Here is a 15,670-nt window from a genome sequence, read left to right on the forward strand (position 1 = left end):
GTAACATACTTTTGTTAAGGTGGGCCCTTTGGTCAAGTTTAATTAATTCAGTGCAGTGTTACGTGGGAGATCCAGACTTGATTCCTGGTCTCATACTTCTCTCTGCTAGGATAATAGAAAAGGCTTTGCTGGGAATGGGCGATGCGATGGATCACTTGGTGATGACCTGTTCTGTTCATTCCCTTGGGGCACCTGGCATTGGCCACTGTGGGAAGACAGGATACTGAGCTAGGTGGACCTTTGGTCTGACCCAGTATGGCCATTCTTATATTTTGCATTACTCAGCAGTGACTATGCTGGAAGGCACATTTCTGTTTTGCAAGGGAGATGTACTAGAATGATATTTCCATTGCTCATTTGTTTCTGTCATCCCATCTTGTGTTTGACTGGAAGCTCTTTAGGGCAGACGCTTTTTTACTATGTTTGCACAGCATCTGGCCAAGGCCTCTAGATGTTGTTGCAGTAGTACAGATAACTTGGCTTTGTTTACTTTATCACAAGGTGGTTTCTGGGATTTGTGTATGAAGATAAACTGCACTCCACAATCCTCTTCTACTTGGGAACCTTCGGGCATGGCTACACTTGCAGATGTAGAGCGCTGTGAGTTGAAGCAGCCCTCAGAGACCACAGCAGGGAAAGCGCTGCAGTGTGCTCCCACTGTCAGCTGCAGGCGCACTGGCGTGGCCACATTTGCAGCACTTGCAGCGGCATTGGGAGCGGTGCATTATCACCTTTTCCCATTCTGGCGCTGTGGCTTGTGGGAAGGGTGTGGGCGAGGGTGCGGGGCATTATGGGTCCTGTTCCAATGCCCCGTGATGCATCACTTCGCATTCCAGCAATCCCTGTGCTTCCGTCCACATTTGGTGCCACCGTTCAACTTTTTTTTGTACTGCGCGCTCTGTCTTCCCTTTTGGTCTGCAGGAATGGACCCCGAATTGCTGAGGAATATGCTGATGGGTCACGCCAGCACGTCACAAATTGCAGTAGAGTTACTCCTTAAGCTACAAACTTACAGTGAGGAGTCTGACGGTGATGTCGACTCGCATAACACATATGACACTAGATTGCTTGTGGCATTCACGGACATGCTGACCACAGTGGAACACTGCTTTTGGGCTCGGGAAACAAGCACTGAGTGGTGGGATCACATCATCATGCAAGTCTGGGATGACGAGCAGTGGCTACAGAACTTTCAGATGAGAAAAGCCACTTTCATGGGACTATGTGATGAGCTCGCCCCCACCCGGCGGCGCAAGGATACGAGATTGAGAGCTGCCCTGCCAGTGGAGAAGCGGGTGGCTGTTGCAGTCTGGAAGCTGCCAACTCCAGACAGCTACCTATCGGTCGCTAACCAGATTGGAGCGGAAAAGTCGACCGTTGGAATCGTGTTGATGCAAGTTTGCAGGGCCATTAATCGCATCCTGTTCAGAAGAACTGTGACTCTGGGTAACGTGCGTGACATTGTGGTTGGCTTTGCACAAATGGGTTTCTCTAACTGTGGAGGGGCAATAGATGGGATGTATATTCCAGTTCTGGCACCAGCCCACCTAGCCTCAGAGTACATAAATTGGAAGGGGTATTTCTCTGTGGTTCTCCAGGTGCTTGTGGATCACCGTTGGCATTTCATTGACATTGTTTCATTGATGCAGGCTGGTCTGGAAAGGTGCATGACACACATCTTTCGGAACACAGGCCTGTTCAGGAAGCTGCAAGCCAGGACTTTTTTCCCAGACCAGAAGATCACCGTAGGGGAAGTTGAAATGCCCATTGTGATCCTTGGAGATCCCGCTTACTCTTTAATACCGTGGCTCATGAAACCCTACACAGGGAGCCTCCTTGACAGCAGCAAGGAGTGGTTCAACAACAGGCTGAGTTGGTGCAGAATGACTGTGGAGTGTGCTTTTGGCCGTTTAAATGGCCGCTAGCGCTGTCTGTATGGGAAGCTGGACCTGGCCAAAGACAACATCCCCGTGGTTATATCTGCGTACTGTACCCTCCATAACATTTGTGAAGAGAAGGGTGGAAGATTCACTCAGGCATGGACCTCAGAGGTTCAACACCTGAAGGCTGAATTTGAACAGCCAGAGAGTAGGGCTGTTAGAGGGGCCCAGTGCGGGGCTGCAAGGATTAGGGATGCCTTGAGGGAGCAATTTGAGGCTGAAAGCCACCAGTAATGTCTGGTGTCCTGCACAGGAGTGAAGTGCAGTGGTTCCAATGTTAATAGGAATCTGTTTTTGCTACTATGATGCACTGACTTGTAGTGCCTGTTGCTTTCCTGGGCTACGGTATGTTTTACTTAATGCAATCATAAAAAATGTTTTCAAAGCCAAAAAATTCATTTATTGAAAAGAAAATTAATTTCTTGAAAAGAAACACAACTGCTTGGGAAACAAAGGGCATGACATATCTGTGCTGTGTGGGACGAGGGAAGGGGGTGCGGTGGGGAACGGTACAATCACAGATTTGTGTATGTCCTGTTATCATACTCAGCCTTCCTGTCTGGAGCGCTGTGCAATGAGTGCTGCACTTCAGGTTGGCTAAAATGCATGGTGATGGAGGTTGAGTGCTGTGGGTAAGGGTCGTAGTTTGCAGGGCTGGGTGATGAAGCTATAGGTGTTGGAGGCAGCTGGTGGTGATAAGAACATAGATGTTGGGGAAAGTGGATTGGAGGTGACATGGGGGAACAAGAGAGAGAGTTTTGGGACAAAGGCTGCGGGGGGAGGGGAGGAGGCACGGAAGTGCACCGCCTGTATTGCTACGAGCACCTGTATCAAGTCCGCTTGGCGCTCCATGATGCTTAGCAGCCGCTCTGTGCTTTGATGCCAGTGATCCGCCTTCTGCTGGCGGACCCACCTTTCACTCTCCCACCACTCCTGCACTTCTTTATTTTCATTAGAGACTGCTGCATTACTTCACACAGCAGGTCCTGTTTGCTTCTTTGTGGACGCTTCCTGATTCTTTGGAGTCTTTCGGCCTTTGATAACAAGGATGGCTGGGATCTCAAGGTTGCATCTGTAAAGCCAAAATGCAACACTTAACAGAGGCAGCATTGTTCACACCAGACAGAGCAATGATTCGCCTGTACTTAAAGACAAGCACAGTGTAAACAGTAGCAGAAATTGCCCATCCCAAAGCGAGCGCGCACAACCTACAGGAGCCCCAAAATGATGAGTAAGCACAGGGGTAAGGGGACTGATTTGTTTCACGGCCGTACTGTCCTCTGGGGTTCTGTGCCTTGGGGAGAGCCAACAGCTGCAGGGGGCCCCTATACTGAACACTGTCCCCACATTTTCCACAGGATGAGTTCGTTCTGGAAGATATCTCGCCGCTGAGGGTGGCCTGGGAAGCAAGGGAGGGTCTTCTACTACAATGCGGCTTCCGCTCTGGCCCATATGCAGCTTTCGTGTGTGCAGCAATGGTCCCCCTGCCCCTCACGGCACAGTGGCGCAGACATGTTAGCCTTACTTGGACAAGGAGCACAGTAGCTCTGCCAAGGAACCTGCACAAGTGGATTGCCCAGCTTCTGTATGAGACCTTTGAAGAGATCACTGAGGCCGATTACTGCGATGAGAGAGCACATCAGTGCCCTGTTCCGCATCGAGACATGCATGCAGCCCTAATGCTCTTTGCCCCAAGAGCCCTCACCAAACAACTTCCTTCCCAAAATAAAAGCCGCTTACTGGGCACCTCCTCTGCTGTGTGTTCTTCCACAAGCACTGTCCGTTGTGACTGGCCAACTTTCTCCTGGCTTGAAAACAGCTCTTGGCTGCATGTTTCTAGGGATGCCGGGCTGTCCCCCTCCTCCTCAGCACCCTTGCTCCCGCTTTCCACCTCCTCCTGCCTTGTTGCACTGGGCTCTGAAGTGTCTGTGGTGGCCTTCAGAGTGGAGGTGGGGTCGCCCCCAAGTATTGTGTCCAGCTCTTTGTAGAAACGGCAGGTTGCAGGGGCAGCACCAGAGCGGTGGTTTGCCTTGCGGGCTTTGCAATAGGCATTCCCCAGCTCCTTCACTTTAGCCCTGCACTGCAGTGCATCCCAATCATGGCCCCTTTCCATCATGTCCCTTGGTATCTGCCCGAAGGTATCGTAATTCCTATGTATGGAGCACAGCTGGGCCTGGACAGCTTGCTCCCCCCAAACACTGATGAGGTCCAGCACCTCACCATTGGTCCATCGTGGGGGATTGCTTGGCGCATGGAGGCATGGTCACCTGGAAAGATTCGCTGAGAGCACTCCACGCCTGGATGAGCAAACAGGAAGGGGATTTTCAAAATTCCCAGAGAATTTAAAGGGTGGGTCTGACGGTTGGTCACTTGAGGGCAGGGCAGTAGAGTTCAAAGTGATGACCAGAGTGGCTAGAACAGGCATTGTGGGATACTTCTAGAGGCCAATCAGAGCGCATTAATAGACCAGGGCATCCACACTGGCACCGCGGCACTCCTGCTGGGGCGCAGAAAGCGTTGTGCTTCTCGTGGAGGTGGATTACCAGGAGCACTCCAGCCACGGAGTGTGCGCGCTCTACGTGCCTTGCCAGTGTGGATGTGTCATGAGTTAGGGTGCCCGGGGCTGCTTTAATGCGCTCTAACTCACAAGTGAAGCCAAGCCCTGTGTAATGACAGAGTCCACAGATCTGGCCATGCTGTGTGCAGTGCAAGGCCCAGGAGGAATTAAAAGGACAAAGGTGGCTTTGACTGTGTTTCATACCTCTCCTCCCTCCCTAATCATGGCACTTAAGGTTGCCTTTGTTCCCAGGGGCAATTCAAACAGTTGGGGATAGGCAGAGATAGCAGTGTTCCAGCTACACCCCTTTCCCTGGCCGCACACCCTATGCTAAAGGCTACAAGAGAGGGTGACATAGGTTCAACTATGCTGCTTCTGCCCCACCGGAGAAATCCTCTAAACCGGGGATTCTTTGGCTGGCCATTTATGTCATCACAAAACAGATGTAATTGGGACAAGATCCTGGCCCTAAATGTTTCCCTCTTAATTGTATGAGGAGACGCTTGTTCTGATTTTTACCTTGCCAGTCAGCTGCATCTTCCCTTTAGTCTAATTCAAGCCTTAGTGAAATCGACTAGTTTTCTCAAGCACAGAGTAGTACTGCAAACGGGCCAGCCACTCTCATTAATTATGTGGATTAACTGATTTTCATTACTGCTCTCTGAGAAGTTGTTTATTATCCATTGCATAATGACAGGTTTCAGGGTAGCAGCCATGTTAGTCTGTATCCGCAAAAAGAAAAGGAGGACTTGTGGCACCTTAGAGACTAACAAATTTATCTGAGCATAAGCTTTCGTGAGCTGCTCGCGAAAGCTTATGCTCAAATAAATTTGTTAATCTCTAAGGTGCCAGAAGTACTCCTTTTCTTTTTATTATCCATGAGACTTAGAACTTTTCTAACTCCTGTTAGAACAAAAGGGAATGTAGCAGGTAATCAGGACGATCTTTCCGCACCTCTGACCAAAAAGGTGTGGGTGTAGGTAGGTAAGATGGAACCCCCTCCTAGGAGCCCAGGTTGTTGTTTTTTTTTGTTTTTGTTTTTTGGGTGGGGGAGGACAGGGAATGGGACTGAGATGCAGTGCATTTCAAGTTCTTCTTCTGCCTATTACATAAAGAAAAAAAGTTGACTTATGACTAAAATGTACTTACCCACAAGTTATTTTTAAATGCATGTTTAAATGACATAAAAGGACTTCACTAGAATCACTGGAAAATATTTTCTCAGACATTCTACATTCACAGGAAGGTGGCATTCTCTGTGAAGTGTGTTCAGAACAAACCATATCTATATTCTTGTAATAATTTTGGAGTTACATCACTTTTTCAGTTAAGTCCTCTTGTATCCACTTCATTGCTGCAGGTTTGTTTTCTGAGTTGTTGCTACATGGCATGGCTTACTAGATACGTTACTTCATTTAACTGTATTATTTTCCCTTTGAATTTTAAGCAGTTTAAGAGCCTGTCTAGTAATACGTCCTCAAATTCATATAATCTTGGCTCTGTATTTTAACAAATGTCTTTGCCAAGGCCCAATGTGAAAGCCTGACTGAACAACTCAGTCCCTCCTTCAATTAATACATATTATAACAATGGCTTTGATGTACTTTATATCTCTAACAAAAAACACATGGCATCTTTGTACTGGATAATTTGAACTGTGGTGGGGTTACAATATGGGGTTTTTTAGAGTGGATATTTACTCAGAAATGAAATAATAAAATTCATGTTTTTTTCCCAGAGACCCCCTTTGCTTTAATAATCTGGGAATTTCTTTAAATCTGCCTTAACAAGGCTGGGGAGAGCAATTTTTGTGCTAGAATTAATAGATGCAGGCTGAACACACCAGCCCTGATGCCCTGAGAGATTTTTTTTTTTTTCTCCAGCTTTCCACTGTAAATTTGTGTTGCAGAGATGGAAACAAATGACTTGCTATCACAAATCTACTCTTCAATCAGCAGGAGTTGCTGTTAACAGGACTGCATGATTGCGTCTGATATTTAGACAAGACATTAAGAGGCAACTTTTAAATTAAAAACCTTAGAGAATCTGATCAAGGGTGACTTGTAATAGTTTCTACTAGGTGGGTTGTGTGTGTGTTCGTGTTCAAGACATGGAAACTATTTGTGACTCATTTGATCTCTGTCGTAACAGACGTTGCTTTCTTACCTTAATCCAGGATGAGGCCATTTTTGTTAAATACATAAATACTCTGTGGCATAGCAAACTGCTATCGACCACATCAATACCTAATTGGACCCCTCTTCCCATGCTGTGAACAGGTGCACTTACTCTAAATAGTTCTTTGTTCAGACTTCATTTGTTCTTTAAAAAAAGAAAAATGATAAGCCTGTGGTTCTTGCTATATCACCGCTATCTATGTGGGGAAACGAGGCAGGGAAGTGTTTTGTACATCAGAGATCAATGTTTGGCATTTAAAAAGAAATCGTTGAGATCACAGTAGATTTTTACAGTTACGTTTTCTTCACATGCTGAGCATCATCTTACAGAACTGTGATGTACTTTGTATATTTGATGATAGTTATGTACCAGCTCATTAGAGGGGTAGACGGCTTTTGTTATCTAATGGGAACCTGAGAACTTCTGTCATTCTTAGGTCATTGTCCGTGCCTCCTTCAAAGGCATTGTTAACAGCTGGGAGTTTAAAAAGGCTGAGATGTATTTACCTCTGTTTGGCCTCTCACTGGATTTGGGGGATTTGTTGCCAAAGTAGGTATTTGATGTCTGGTTTCACCCATATGGATCAGACTGTAGACTCAGGCCTCAGTATGTGTCCACTGAGTACGTTCAGTATTATAGATGTGTTGGTCCCAAGACTTGAAGAGCTCTTGTGTAAGTTCGAAAGCTTGTCTCTCTCACCAGCAGAAGCTGGTCCAATCAGGTATTACCTCACCCACGTTGTCTCTCTACTGGGTGTGTTAGTTTGCACTGGGTCTATGTTAAAACTTTCACTAGTTTATTAATATTGGCTAGGGGTGTAACTTTTCTTATGTTTCTATACCAACCATAGGCCTTATAAAGTCGCAGTTTTAGTGGCATAAAAGTGCATTTGCTGATGTACCTTCTTTCACTTGGGGAACTGAAATAAGCTTTGACAGCCAGAGCACCTTTTTGCCAATATCTGTTCTGTCAGGATAGCTATCCCAGCAAACCTTTCCTAGTTTAGGCCTGGCCTTAGACACTATAATTTGTAACCCTTTAAAAATGCTGATACTCGAAACACCCTACGGCCCCCACCCCAAAATCTTAGCAGCTTGAAATTTAATTCTGTATTGCAGTTGGATTTTTCACTGTGTACTCTGGGGTGGTTTTGTGCTGTTCCTGGATACTGAAAATGTAGGCTGTGTAATGCTTTGGTTCTACTTCCTGTTCACGTGCACAGGCAGGGGACTGTGCTGTCCTGGCATTGCTCCGCAAGTCTGCCTGCGCTTCTTTCCTTCCACCTCCTTGCAGGAAGTAGTTCTTGAAGTAGAAGAGTTGTGTGTGTACTGAGAAACTGCATGAGACTGTCCATAAAGGGATTGTCTTTTTTAATGTTGCACTTGAATTTTCCATGCTCTTGCTCACGCTCAGAAGGTCTGCTGATCCCCTGCCCAGCTCAGACATGGATCCCAGAGTTGCTTCCCATTAAAGCGTCCCATCCTACCAAGCAATAGGATTCTTGTTCAGCTCTTCCCATGCACCTTTGCTTTACTTCCATCTATAACCCCCCTTCCTGTCCTCTCTCAAGTTAGGATTTATCCTGCTGCGCTATCTCCTTTCCTAGCAATCCTGGCCACTCCCCTTTTCTCTGCACTCCCCACCTGTTCCTTGGTTTTCACAATTGCACACTTCTCTCCACTCATTCCTCTTACCAGTCAGCTTCAAGTCCTGATCATAGAATCATAGACTATCAGGGTTGGAAGGGACCTCAGGAGGTCATCTAGTCCAACCCCCTGCAGGACCAATCCCCAATTTTTGCCCTAGATCCCTAAATGGCCCCCTCAAGGATTGAACTCACAACCCTGGGTTTAGCAGGCCAATGCTCAAACCACTGAGCTATCCCTCCCCCCCTCAGTTTCCCTTTCCCTTATGGTCTTAGGCCAACACATCCTAGAGGGTTGGGCCTGGGCTATACCACAGAAATGGTCAGCCAGAACTGTTTTTAGATAAGTAACTGTCTAAAAAGTTGGATCATGCCAGCTGGAGGGTCCATTGGGATCCCACTTGAAGGGGACATGAGATGTTTGGGCAGACTGAACTTTCTAGAATGTTAAGGGGAGAGCTGTCTAAAATCTATCCAGAAGGCTGGTTTCCATTTAAAAGGGAAGCTAAAGTGGATGGGACCCTGGGAGGCAGTGACCATGAGATGCTTGAGTTCAGGATCCTGACACAGGGAAGAAAGGAGAGCAGCAGAATACGGACTCTGGACTTCAGAAAAGCAGACTTTGACTCCCTCAGGGAACTGATGGGCAGGATCTCCTGGGAGAATAACATGAGGGAGAAAGGAGTCCAGGAGTGTTGGCTGTATTTTAAAGAATCTTTATTGAGGTTACAGGGACAAACCATCCCGATGTGTAGAAAGAATAGTAAATATGGCAGGCGACCAGCTTGGCTTAACAGTGAAATCCTTGCTGATCTTAAACACAAAAAAGAAGCTTACAAGAAGTGGAAGATTGGACAAATGACCAGGGAAGCATATAAAAATATTGCTCGGGCATGCAGGAGTGAAATCAGGAAGGCCAAATCACACTTGGAGTTGCAGCTAGCAAGAGACGTTAAGAATAACAAGAAGGGTTTCTTCAGGTATGTTAGCAACAAGAAGAAAGTCAAGGAAAGTGTGGGCCCCTTACTGAATGAGGGAGGCAACATAGTGACAGAGGATGTGGAAAAAGCTAATGTACTCAATGCTTTCTTTGCCTCTGTCTTCACGAACAAGGTCAGCTCCCAGACCACTGTACTGGGCAGCACAGCATGGGGAGGAGGTGACCAGCCCTCTCTGGAGAAAGAAGTGGTTCGGGACTATTTAGAAAAGCTGGACGAGCACAAGTCCATGGGGCCGGATGCGGTGCATTCGAGATTGCTAAAGGAGTTGGCGGATGTGATTGCAGAGCCATTGGCCATTATCTTTGAAAACTCATGGCGATCGGGGGAAGTCCCGGACGACTGGAAAAAGGCTAATGTAGTGCCCATCTTTAAAAAAGGGAAGAAGGAGGATCCTGGGAACTACAGGCAATTCAGCCTCACCTCAGTCCCTGGAAAAATCATGAAGCAGGTCCTCAAGGAATCCATGCTGAAGCACTTAGAGGAGAGGAAAGTGATCAGGAACAGTCAGCATGGATTCACCAAGGGCAGGTCATGCCTGACTAATCTAATTGCCTTCTGTGACGAGATAACTGGCTCTGTGGATGAGGGGAAAGTGGTGGACGTGTTGTTCCTTGACTTCAGCAAAGCTTTTGACACGGTCTTCCTCAGTGTTCTTGCCAGCAAATTAAAGAAGTATGGGCTGGATGAATGGACTATAAGGTGGATAGAAAGTTGGCTAGATTGTCAGGCTCAACGGGTAGTGATCAATGGCTCCATGTCTAGTTGGCAGCGGTATCAAGTGGAGTGCCCCAAGGGTCTGTCCTCAGGCCGGTTTTGTTCGATATCTTCATAAATGATCTGGAGGATGGTGTGGATTGCACCCTCAGCAAGTTTGCAGATGACACTAAACTGAGAGGAGAGGTAGATACGCTGGAGTGTAGGGATAGGATACAGAGGGACCTAGACAAATGAGAGGATTGGGCCAAAAGAAATCTGATGAGGTTCAACAAGGACAAGTGCAGAGTCCTGCACTTAGGACAGAAGAATCCCATGCACTGCTACAGACTAGGGACCGAATGGCTCGGCAGCAGTTCTGCAGAAAAGGACCTAGGGGTTACAGTGGACAAAAAGCTGGATATGAGTCAACAGTGTGTCCTTGTTGCCAAGAAGGCCAATGGCATTTTGGGATCTATATGGTGGGGCATTGCCAGCAGATCGAGGGACGTGATCATTCCCCTCTATTTGACATTGGTGAGGCCTCATCTGGAGTACTGTGTCCAGTTTTGGGCCCCACACTACAAGAAGGATGTGGAAAAATTGGAGAGAGTCCAGCGGAGGGCAACAAAAATGATTAGGGGACTGGAACACATGGCTTATGAGGAGAAGCTGAGGGAACTGGGATTGTTTAGTCTGCGGAAGAGAAGAATGCGGGGGGATTTGATAGCTGCTTTCAACTACCTGAAAGGGGGTTCCAAAGAGGATGGATCTAGACTGTTCTCAGTGGTAGCTGATGACAGAACAAGGAGTAATGGTCTCAAGTTGCAGTGGGGGAGGTTTAGGTTGGATATTAGGAAAAACTTTTTCACTAGGAAGGTGGTAAAACACTGGAATGCATTACCTAGGGAGGTGGTGGAATCTCCTTCCTTAGATATTTTTAACGTCAGGCTTGACAAAGCCCTGGCTGGGATGCTTTAGTTGGGGATTGGTCCTGCTTTGAGCAGGGGGTTGGACTAGATGACCTCCTGAGGTCCCTTCCAACCCTGATATTCTATGATTCTATGACAGTGTGTCAAGTAATATTCTATTTGGAAATGCATTACACTGTGTATAGGTAGCATGTAGTAATAAAATTGTGATGTGTCCCAACCAAAGATTGTCATCACTTTGTTTTCAGATGAAGTTGTTGAGACCTGAATAAATGGTATGAGGAACTTTAGCTGCCATGTTTCAGAGGAGCAGCCATGTTAGTCTGTATTCGCAAAAAGAAAAGAAGTACTTGTGGCACCTTAGAGACTAACAAATTTGTTTGAGCATAAGCTTTCGTGAGCTACAGCTCACTTCATCGGATGCATTCAGTGGAAAATACAGTGGGGAGATTGATATACACAGAGAACATGAAACAATAGGTGTTACCATATACACTGAACCAGAGTGATCAGGTAAGGTGAGCTATTACCAGCAGGAGAGCGGGGTGGGGGCGGGGGGGAACCTTTTGTAGTGATAATCAAGGTGGGCCATTTCCAGCTGTTGACAAGAACGTCTGAGGAACAGTGGGGAGTGGCAGCGGCGGGGATAAACATGGGGAAATAGTTTTACTTTGTGTAATGACCCATCCACTCCCAGTCTCTATTCAAGCGTAAGTTAATTGTATCCAGTTTGTAAATTAATTCCAATTCAGCAGTCTCTCGTTGGAGTCTGTTTTTGAAGTTTTTTTGTTGAAGAATTGCCACTTTTAGGTCTGAAATTGAGTGACCAGAGAGATTGAAGTGTTCTCCAACTGGTTTTTGAATGTTATAATTCTTGACGTCTGATTTGTGTCCATTTATTCTTTTACGTAGAGACTGTCCAGTTTGACCAATGTACATGGCAGAGGGGCATTGCTGGCACATGATGGCATGTATCATATTGGTAGATGTGCAGGTGAACAAGCCTCTGATATTGTGGCTGATGTGATTAGGCCCTATGATGGTGTCCCCTGAATAGATATGTGGACACAGTTGGCAACGGGCTTTGTTGCAAGGATAGGTTCCTGGGTTAGTGGTTCTGTTGTGTGGTGTGTGGTTGCTTGTGAGTATTTGCTTCAGATTGGGGGGGGCTGTCTGTAGGCAAGGACTGGCCTGTCTCCCAAGATCTGTGAGAGTGATGGGTCGTCCTTCAGGATAGGTTGTAGATCCTTGATGATGTGTTGGAGAGGTTTTAGTTGGGGGCTGAAGGTGATGGCTAGTGGCGTTCTGTTATTTTCTTTGTTGGGCCTGTCCTGTAGTTGGTGACTTCTGGGTACTCTTCTGGCTCTGTCAATCTGTTCCATGCAAATTAGGAAACAGTTGTCTGTTAAATGCAAATTGACAATGCAATGAAAACAGTGACCCCTGGAAAAAGTTTTCTGTTTTAATAAATTCAAGTTAGATCTGCATATAAAGGCTGAATATTAATGTGTTTTAAATGGATTAGTTTTACTGTAATAATTAACTGGATTTTTCATGCATGCCATCTTTTGTATTTTTAATTTGCATTTAGTTTGGGATTAGTTTCTACACTCTTACTCCGTTTCTGTGGGACAAACTACAATGAACCCTTTAAACGTTTAGGATCCCTTCTCATTAAGATTACTTGTTAGGATATCCTAGGAAGGTGTCCAGGTTTCTGAAGCTGTCAACCAAGAGAAATATTGGCCAATGGTATTTTTAAAGCAACTTCTCATTGTGGATGCCCATTTGAAGTTACTTTAAAGAGGCCTGATGTTCAGGAAGTAATGAGCGGTCTCCCCCTGAAAATTGGGCACCCAAAAATCACTTGTCTTTTTTTAAATTGAAATCCTGGCCAAACGTGTTGGGGGTGGGGAGGTGAAGTGTGGAAGAAGAAGAAGAAATGATTTATCATCATAAATGGCCTAGCCCTGACCGGACTTGTTTGTTTTTCTCTAGCTTCCTGGTCGCAATTTTGACAAAGGTTACAACTCCGAGGTGGGGGACAAGTGGATCTGGCTGAAATGAAACCCGCCGTGCTTTGAAGCCCTGACACTGAATGACCACAGAACTTGAATGATATAGAAGCTGCTTTCAGTCTCTCTGCTCACCATTGACTGTATATGTAGCACAAAGAACACACATGTAAATGGTCGGGAAATTAGAGTGTAAGAGAATGGTCTCAAAGTAAACCAAACCACCGTAATATTTAAGGAAATGTCTTGCCTCTTCATGGAATTCAGCTCATTTTTATTTTAGAATGATCCACAATAATTGTAATAATATGACATTGCAGTGGTAGCCTTTCTAAGATCAACAGGGAATCGTCATCAAAACGGGGGCTTAATATTATACAGGATTGTGATTGTTTGACTGAACTGAAAAGAAATAAAACCTGTATCCTAATGATTTTTTCAATTTATATTTCCATCCCCGTGTCATACACAGTTCTGTTAGGCACACCATTCTGATGCAGCTATATTTCTATAAATAGGTCTTTCATAGGTATTGACATCAAAGCAAACAAATATATATATTTTTAAAAACACCACCAAGAGAAGGAAAGTGGGTAGTGCTCACTTTTAAACAAAGTATTTTTTGCACTTAAAACTGTAAAGATTTCATAATAATTGCCAGCTGTTGAGCACTAATTTCTTCCTCTAATATAAAACCATAAATCAAAATGTTGGAGTATAAAAGGCAAAGTAAAAGTCATTATTATTTTATATGTCTCTAAAAATCTAAGTTACAGAGTTCTTTTAAATAAATGATTCATTTGGCTTTATTTCAGAGTAACAGCCGTGTTAGTCTGTATTCGCAAAAAGAAAAGGAGTACTTGTGGCACCTTAGAGACTAACCAATTTATTTGAGCATGAGCTTTCGTGAGCTACAGCTCACTTCATCAGATGCATGCCGTGGAAACTGCAGCAGACTTTATTTATACACAGAGAATATGAAAAAATACCTCCTCCCACCCCACTGTCCTGCTGGTAATAGCTTATCTAAAGTGATCATCAGGTGGGCCATTTCCAGCACAAATCCAGGTTTTCTCACCCTCCACCCCCCACACACAAATTCACTCTCCTGCTGGTGATAGCCCATCCAAAGTGACAACTCTTTACACAATGTGCATGATAATAAAGTGGGGCCATTTCCTGCACAAATCCAGGTTCTCTCACCCCCTCACCCCCCTCCCAAAAACCACACACAGAAACTCACTATCCTGCTGGTAATAGCTCATCCAAAGTGACCATTCTCCCTACAATGTGCATAATTAAGGTGGGCCATTTCCAGCACAAATCCAGGTTTTCTCACATCCCCCCCACCCCCATACACACACAAACTCACTCTCCTGCTGGTAATAGCTCATCCAAACTGACCACTCTCCAAGTTTAAATCCAAGTTAAACCAGAACATCTGGTGGGGGGGAGGGGGGGGAGGAAAAAACAAGAGGAAATAGGCTACCTTGCATAATGACTTAGCCACTCCCAGTCTCTATTTAAGCCTAAATTAATAGTATCCAATTTGCAAATGAATTCCAATTCAGCAGTTTCTCGCTGGAGTCTGGATTTGAAGTTTTTTTGTTTTAAGATAGCGACCTTCATGTCTGTGATTGCGTGACCAGAGAGATTGAAGTGTTCTCTGACTGGTTTATGAATGTTATAATTCTTGACATCTGATTTGTGTCCATTTATTCTTTTACGTAGAGACTGTCCAGTTTGACCAATGTACATGGCAGAGGGGCATTGCTGGCACATGATGGCATATATCACATTGGTGGATGTGCAGGTATACGAGCCTCTGATAGTGTGGCTGATGTTATTAGGCCCTGTGATGGTGTCCCCTGAATAGATATGTGGGCACAATTGGCAACGGGCTTTGTTGCAAGGATAAGTTCCTGGGTTAGTGGTTCTGTTGTGTGGTATGTGGTTGTTGGTGAGTATTTGCTTCAGATTGGGGGGGCTGTCTGTAGGCAAGGACTGGCCTGTCTCCCAAGATTTGTGAGAGTGTTGGGTCATCCTTTAGGATAGGTTGTAGATCCTTAATAATGCGTTGGAGGGGTTTTAGTTGGGGGCTGAAGGTGACAGCTAGTGGCTTTAGTTACCAGTCATAAAAATTAGGCTTCCTGGCATTACTTCTAGCAGCGCTGTCCAGATTCAGTCTGTCATAATTCGGCATTTTCTGCTATGGGCTAAGTACTTTAATCATTGAATGAAAGTGCTGCCAGGCATTCCAACATTTAGGGCAATGCTCTTGTCTAAGCAACCACGTCTGGCCAGCTCCCTTTTCTTGCACTAAGCCTATTGTGAAAAGACTTCTTTAAAAACTGCCTTGGGGGCCATGTTAGATGTTGAGATAGGCAGGAAGGGGGCTTGCCTATTTCCTTGGGCTGATCAAAAATCAGCCTTTTTGCTCGTGTATTGCTAACTCCCCGATCACAACCAAGGCTTCAGATCAGCTTCTGCAGTTCCAGCGTAATGTCAGATGTGCAAGTAAAGCAGGAAAGTCCTTAGAGACAAATGTATGTGCCCAACCACCTGGGCTACAGTTCCCCATTCCAGACCGGCCTGTAGCACTGCAGAGCTCTCAGGCTGTGGGCCTCAACAGATCCTCCAGCCTCAAAGCTGGAGCTTGGCATTTCCCCCTGTGGAAATGCGCATATGCTGGTACCACTCAGAAACTTA

General features: G+C 45.6%; 1 protein-coding gene across 4 annotated transcripts in view; it reads left to right on the forward strand.

Annotated features, from left to right (window-relative positions):
- Positions 1-13,391, forward strand: part of NDUFA10 (NADH:ubiquinone oxidoreductase subunit A10) — an 82,236-nt gene extending 68,845 nt beyond the window's left edge. For all 4 annotated transcript variants that reach the window (XM_073306822.1, XM_073306824.1, XM_073306821.1 and 1 more), the window contains one exon: positions 12,945-13,391. In XM_073306822.1, the coding sequence (XP_073162923.1) occupies positions 12,945-13,008 (64 nt within the window). In that variant the 3' untranslated portion in view covers positions 13,009-13,391. The remainder of the gene's footprint in view (positions 1-12,944) is intronic.
- Positions 13,392-15,670: the final 2,279 nt, after the last annotated feature.

This window comes from Lepidochelys kempii, chromosome 11 (genome assembly GCF_965140285.1).
Source record: "Lepidochelys kempii isolate rLepKem1 chromosome 11, rLepKem1.hap1, whole genome shotgun sequence".
In the NCBI taxonomy this organism is placed as follows: domain Eukaryota; kingdom Metazoa; phylum Chordata; order Testudines; family Cheloniidae; genus Lepidochelys; species Lepidochelys kempii.